General features: G+C 69.4%; 1 protein-coding gene across 2 annotated transcripts; it reads left to right on the forward strand.

Annotated features, from left to right (window-relative positions):
- Positions 1–419: 419 nt before the first annotated feature.
- Positions 420–6,019, forward strand: LOC123349961. Of its 2 annotated transcripts, XM_044988294.1 has the most exons (3): positions 566–598; positions 3,958–4,071; positions 5,018–6,019. In XM_044988294.1, the coding sequence occupies exon 3, from the start codon at positions 5,024–5,026 to the stop codon at positions 5,948–5,950; it is 927 nt and encodes a 308-aa protein (XP_044844229.1). In that variant the 5' UTR covers positions 566–598; positions 3,958–4,071; positions 5,018–5,023; the 3' UTR covers positions 5,951–6,019. The 2 variants fall into 2 exon arrangements, with proteins under 2 accessions (XP_044844227.1, XP_044844229.1); XM_044988292.1 differs by lacking the exon at positions 3,958–4,071 and having other exon boundaries at positions 420–598.
- The last annotated feature ends 242 nt before the right edge of the window (positions 6,020–6,261 follow it).

Raw genomic sequence — 6,261 nt, forward strand, 5'->3', positions numbered from 1 at the left:
ACCACCACCACTCCCCTCCCCAAGCTGGGAGAGAACCCAGGAGTCCTGGCTCCCAGCCCCCCCTGCTCTAACCCACCAGCCCCCACTCCCCTCCCAGAGCTGCGGATAGAACCCAGGAGTCCTGGCCCCCAGCCCCCACTGCTCTAACCCACCAGCCCCCACTTCCCTCCCAGAGCTGCGGATAGAACCCAGGAGTCCTGGCTCCCCACCACCACCACCACCACTCCTACTCCCCTCCCCAAGCTGGGAGAGAACCCAGGAGTCCTGGCTCCCAGCCCCCCCTGCTCTAACCCACCAGCCCCCACTCCCCTCCCAGAGCTGCGGATAGAACCCAGGAGTCCTGGCCCCCAGCCCCCACGCAGTAACTTCCCTCGGACCCAGGAGTCGCGCTGCTCGCTCACCCCCGGGCTGGACCTTTCAGTCCCGGGGCAGCGGGAGGCGATCGCAGCCCCCCGGGGGGCGGGCCGGAGACACCTGGAGCGGCCAGGTGAGTCCCCGCTCAGCCAATCCCAGCCTCCCGAGGCGTCCGAACCAGCCAATGGGGGACCGGGGCCCGCGGGCGGCCCGTACAGACCCCGAGGCTAACGCCGGAGCGGCGGTAGGTACCGGGCCCGCGGGGGAACCTGGGCTCCGGGCCGGGCCGGGATTTTGCGCTGGGGGCTGCACCCCGCGGCTCACCCATTACCTGTGCCCCCCGCAGCAGCCCTGCAATGGGGGCTGCACCCCCCCCGCTCACCCCTTACCTGTGCCCCCCGCGCCCCTCCCCCAGCAGCCCTGCAATGGGGGCTGCACCCCCCCCCGCTCACCCCTTACCTGTGCCCCCCGCGCCCCTCCCCCCGCAGCCCTGCAATGGGGGCTGCACCCCCGCGCTCACCCCTTACCTGTGCCCCCCGCGCCCCTCCCCCAGCAGCCCTGCAATGGGGGCTGCACCCCCCCCGCTCACCCCTTACCTGTGCCCCCCGCGCCCCTCCCCCAGCAGCCCTGCAATGGGGGCTGCACCCCCCCGCTCACCCCTTACCTGTGCCCCCCGCGCCCCTCCCCCAGCAGCCCTGCAATGGGGGCTGCACCCCCCCCGCTCACCCCTTACCTGTGCCCCCCGCGCCCCTCCCCCCGCAGCCCTGCAATGGGGGCTGCACCCCCCCCGCTCACCCCTTACCTGTGCCCCCCGCGCCCCTCCCCCAGCAGCCCTGCAATGGGGGCTGCACCCCCGCACTCACCCCTTACCTGTGCCCCCCGCGCCCCTCCCCCAGCAGCCCTGCAATGGGGGCTGCACCCCCCCGCTCACCCCTTACCTGTGCCCCCCGCGCCCCTCCCCCCGCAGCCCTGCAATGGGGGCTGCCCACCCCCCCGCTCACCCCTTACCTGTGCCCCCCGCGCCCCTCCCCCAGCAGCCCTGCAATGGGGGCTGCTCACACACCCGCTCACCCCTTACCTGTGCCCCCCGCGCCCCTCCCCCAGCAGCCCTGCAATGGGGGCTGCACCCCCGCACTCACCCCTTACCTGTGCCCCCCGCGCCCTTCCCCCCGCAGCCCTGCAATGGGGGCTGCACACCCCCCCGCTCACCCCTTACCTGTGCCCCCCGCGCCCTTCCCCCCGCAGCCCTGCAATGGGGGCTGCACCCCCCCCGCTCACCCCTTACCTGTGCCCCCCGCGCCCCTCCCGCCTCGATGCAATCTCTCCTATCTCCCCACCCACGCACGAACTACATCTCCAGCAGTTGCACAACATTGAAGGTGGGGGCTGGGGAGGAGGGGCTCCGCCCGGCTGGGGGGAAGGGGAAGGAACAGCTTGGAGGAATGTGGGGGGAGGGTTTGGGAGAGGCTGAGATGTGGGGGGTCACCTGTCCCCTCTAGGTGCTAGTGGAGAGAGGGGGCAACTGAGGGGGTGAGGGGAGCCTTGGAGGAGGCTGGGAGTCGGGGTGGGGGGAGAGGCAGTGGGGTGGGAGGTTGCAGGGGTGGGGGGAGCCTTGGAGGGGGCTGGGAGTCAGGGTGGGGGGAGGGGCGGTGGGGTGGGAGGTTGCAGGGGGGGGGGGAGCGTGGGAGGGGGCGGGGAGTCGGGGTGGGGGGAGAGGCAGTGGGGTGCCATGCTGGTAGAAGGTTGCAGGGGTGGGGGGGGCTGGGAGTGGGGGAGGGGCGGTGGGGTGGGAGGTTGCAGGGGTGGGGGGCGCCTTGGAGGGGGCTTGGAAGGGGCTGGGAGTGGGGGAGGGGCGGGGGGGTGGAAGGGTGCGGGGGTGGAGGGGGCTTGGAAGGGGCTGGGAGTGGGGGAGGGGCGGGGGGTGGAAGGGTGCGGGGGTGGAGGGGGCTTGGAAGGGGCTGGGAGTGGGGGAGGGGCGGGGGTGGAAGGGTGCGGGGGTGGAGGGGGCTTGGAAGGGGCTGGGAGTGGGGGAGGGGCGGGGGGTGGAAGGGGGTGGGGGGCTGGGAGTGGGGGAGGGGCAGGGGGGTGGGAGGGTGCGGGGGTGGAGGGGGCTTGGAAGGGGCTGGGAGTGGGGGAGGGGCGGGGTGCGGGGGGGCAGGGGGAGGGGAGTGGGGGAGGGGCGGGGGGGTGGGCGGGTGCGGGGGTGGAGGGGGCTTGGAAGGGGCTGGGAGTGGGGGAGGGGCGGGGGTGTAGGGGGCTTGTAGGGGCTGGGAGTGGGGGAGGGGCGGGGGGGTGGAAGGGTGCGGGGGTGTAGGGGGCTTGTAGGGGCTGGGAGTGGGGGAGGGGCGGGGGGTGGAAGGGTGCGGGGGTGGAGGGGGCTTGGAAGGGGCTGGGAGTGGGGGAGGGGCGGGGGGTGGAAGGGTGCGGGGGTGGGGTATCAGGCGTGACCCAGGGTTTATAATGTCCGGGGCGGGGCGCTCGTTGCTGGGCCGGAGCCTGCGTCCCACATGGGCCAGGAGATGGGGCGAGCCGGCCGTCAGCCCGGGACCCCAGGGGAACGCCTTGGCCCAGCGTGTGGATCCTCGGCGGGGAGGGGGGGCACTGCCCAATAATGGGAACGTTTCTGGGCCAGGCCAGAAGCCGGGATTGCTGGCCCCGAATGGCTGGCGTCTCCCGTCCGCGCGGGCCAGGTTTGGCTGGAGCCGGAGCCGGAGCCGGGAAGGACGCGCCTAGATCCCCTGCGGATCAGGAGCCACCTTTGCCACCCTGGGCAGACTGGGCTTAATTCAGTGACGGGCATTTGGACGCTGGCTCTGGAGGCAAACAGCGTCTGCTGCTCCCCTTCAGCAGGGCTGGCGGCCAAGGCTGCCCCTCCCTGCCGAGTCGCCCGGCCGCTGGGGGTCACGTTCCAGCGGGGGGAGGGACAGGGCTGCTCCCCACTTGCGTTCGGTTTGGGGCTTTTTGCTGAGGTCGCTGGGCGGGCGAGAGCCCTTGTGGGGATGCCGTGATCCTGGCCAAGCCCCTTTGCCGGGGTGGCCGATTTCCCTCGGAAATGGGGAAGCTGTCGCTGCTCTAACCTGTCCCGGCGCTGACTGGGAGCCTCTGCCGGGCCTGCAAATCTCCTCGGTGTAGACACGGCTTAAGAAATGGGCCTTTCCCCTAATCAGGTTCTCTCAGTGGAGCTCACTGAGCGCGATTTAAACCCCCGGGTTCGCACCACTGGCGACGTCTGTGGTCCGGCCTGCAGCCAGAACCCACGTGGGCATTGCTACTTCGCGGGGGGGTGTGAAAACGTCACGCCCCAGAGAGACCCAGCCCATGTCCCAGTGTAGACGCTGCTAGATTGACAGTCGAGCTCGAGCCGCCTCTCGGGGTGGATTAACTGCAGGGAGAGAGAGCTCCCTTCTGCCAGGGGAGCGAGTGAGCCGGCCGACCGCCCCGCTGCGCCCCTTAACAACCCCACGGCCCCCGCGGCACGGAGTCACGGCCCCCGCGGCGCGGCGTCACGGCCCCCCCGGCGCGGAGTCACGGCCCCCGCTGTGAGGTCGACGCGGGCTCAGTGTAGACGTCACGTCACTTACGTCGACTGTTCCTGGCTTTCAGGAGCTGCCCTGCAGCCCCCCATGCAGCGCTCCGGGTGAGGCTGCACACCGCCGGCGCTGGGAGCTGCGTGTAGACGTGCACCCGTGATGGACTGACTGGCGTCTGGATGCCAGCGTAAGTCCACTTTGTAGTGCAGACGTGGCCTGAGGCTAAAACTCCACCTGCTGCGTTTCTGCCTTACCCTCACCCTGGTTGGTCCGGGTGGAGCCGTGACTTTTCTCAACGTCCCGGCCAGGGCCGGCTCCAGACCCAGCGCGCCAAGCGCACGCGTGGGGCGGCATTTTAACTGGAGGGCGGCTGGCGGGTCCAGCGGACCTTCCGCAGTCATGCCTGCGGGAGGTCCAACGGAGCCGCGGGACGACCGGACCTCCCGCAGGCATGACTGCGGCGGGTGTGCTGGTCCCGCGGCTCGTGTGGACCTCCCGCAGGCATGACTGCGGCGGGTGTGCTGGTCCCGCGGCTCGTGTGGACCTCCCGCAGGCATGACTGCGGCGGGTGTGCTGGTCCCGCGGCTCGTGTGGACCTCCCGCAGGCATGACTGCGGCGGGTGTGCTGGTCCCGCGGCTCGTGTGGACCTCCCGCAGGCGTGCCTGCGGAAGCTGCACCGTAGGCGCGGGACCAGCGGCACGTCTGTGGGAGGTCCTGCGGAGGCGTGGGACCGGCGCCCGGCAGCGCGAGCGGCGCAGCGCGCCGCCCTGCTTGGGGCGGCGGAATTTGTAGAGCCGCCCCTGGTCCCGGCCTCGCTTGGCACTGTTGCCGCATGCCGTTAAGCATCCGGTGTCTCTTGGGTGGCTGCAGCGCAGGGATCCCCGGCCCGGGTGTGTAGAAGTAACGTGCTCTGTTGCAGAGACGAAGAGTCAATGGGAGGAACAGACTTGACTGAAATAAGCAGGCGCCCTGTAGCATCTCTTGTGGCTAGTGACTTTGAGCGTTCGGCCAGCTGATAAAGGCTGCTGCCGGATTGTTGGGGGGGGTGGTGGTGGTGTCTGAGATGGTTTGTAGAAAGACAATACTGCGGTTTCTCTAACTCACCCCCACCACACACACCTCTTCCTTGCAGGGAGCGATGCCTGCGGCAGAGAAGCGCAAACTCTCGGCGAGGGAGGATGTCTCGAGCGACGCGGTGGCTCCTCAGGACGCCGAGCTGTCTGCGCAGCTGCGCCGGTCTCTCTTCTACGCCACGGTGGATAAATTCAGGAAGGAATGCGTGGAGAAAAGGCCTATCCTACACTGCCACGTGCTGATCTGCAACACCCTCCATCGAATCCGGGAAGAGATGTGCCTGGAACAGAGCCTCCTCCCTGGCCTGAATCCCCCGGCCGCTACGCATCCACCTTCTGGCCAGCCGGAAGTTACGGCCCCGTCTCTGGCCTGGGAGGTGACATCCCGGTTCAAGGCAGCGAGCCAGCCTCCGAAAGGCCCGGGTGACGCGGAGACAGCAGGGTTCGCCTTTTCTGCAGCCTCTGCCGTCCCCGCCATCCTGGAGGAGCTGGAGCTGGCCCGGGATCCCGGTGGCCTGCAGGACTTGCTTGCAGACCTCAGACCTGCTGTGGAAGAAGCCGGCTTGCCCCAGAGCCACCGGCAGCCAGACGCTGGAGCGAGCCACAGGCTGCAGACAACAGGCAGCCGCTGTGTGGCTGACGAGCTTCACCAGGGTTCGCCGGCAGACGCCGCAGCAAACCTGAGCCTGGGAACCGCCTTAGGGGAAGCGTGGCCACAGGCCGAGCTGCTGCTGGCCAGCGCTGAGTTTGCTAAACCTGCCAATTCCTCCTTCGGGAGCTTTGAGATCCTGGTCTCCGGCTACCTCAGTGACCTGGCTGGGGACGATCTGTTTTCCGACATCGACACTACGGGCTTCGAGAGCTTCGGGGCAGAAGCGCCCAGCAGCCGGCAGCCCTCCCAGGCCAGCGGTGACCCGGCAGTGCCCTGCAACACGGCAGGGAGAGAGTGGCATTACCTCGAGCACCTGATGGAGATAGTCATGGGCTCCTAATGCCACGCTTCTCCTGCCCGTCCTCCGCGTCCAGACACAGGCCGCTTGGGTTCCCTGCCGAAGCCGCGCCCCTTGATCGTCTCAGGCGATGGGGATAGTCGGTTACTTCTCTGGCGCTGCAGGATTGGGTCCTTCTGCTGGCACGAGTTGAAAACTCCTACGTACCGCAGCCAATCGGCCCCCGACTTGCACCTGTTCCCACCCACTGCTGCCGAGCTACCTGTGCCATTGCCGCCTCCTCTCTCTGGATGGCGCGGAAGGCTCCTGCCGGAGGTGGAAATTGGCATCGTGGCTTCCATGAAGAGGGATTT

This window comes from Mauremys mutica, chromosome 15 (genome assembly GCF_020497125.1).
Source record: "Mauremys mutica isolate MM-2020 ecotype Southern chromosome 15, ASM2049712v1, whole genome shotgun sequence".
Classification (NCBI taxonomy): domain Eukaryota; kingdom Metazoa; phylum Chordata; order Testudines; family Geoemydidae; genus Mauremys; species Mauremys mutica.

Bases quoted from the DNA above. Each gene is read 5' to 3' on its own strand.
- LOC123349961 (XM_044988292.1), top strand. From the start codon at position 539: ATGGGGGACCGGGGCCCGCGGGCGGCCCGTACAGACCCCGAGGCTAAC. The intron at 599-5,017 runs GTAGGTACCGGG...TCTTCCTTGCAG, and splicing joins AGGCTAACGCCGGAGCGGCG to GGAGCGATGCCTGCGGCAGA.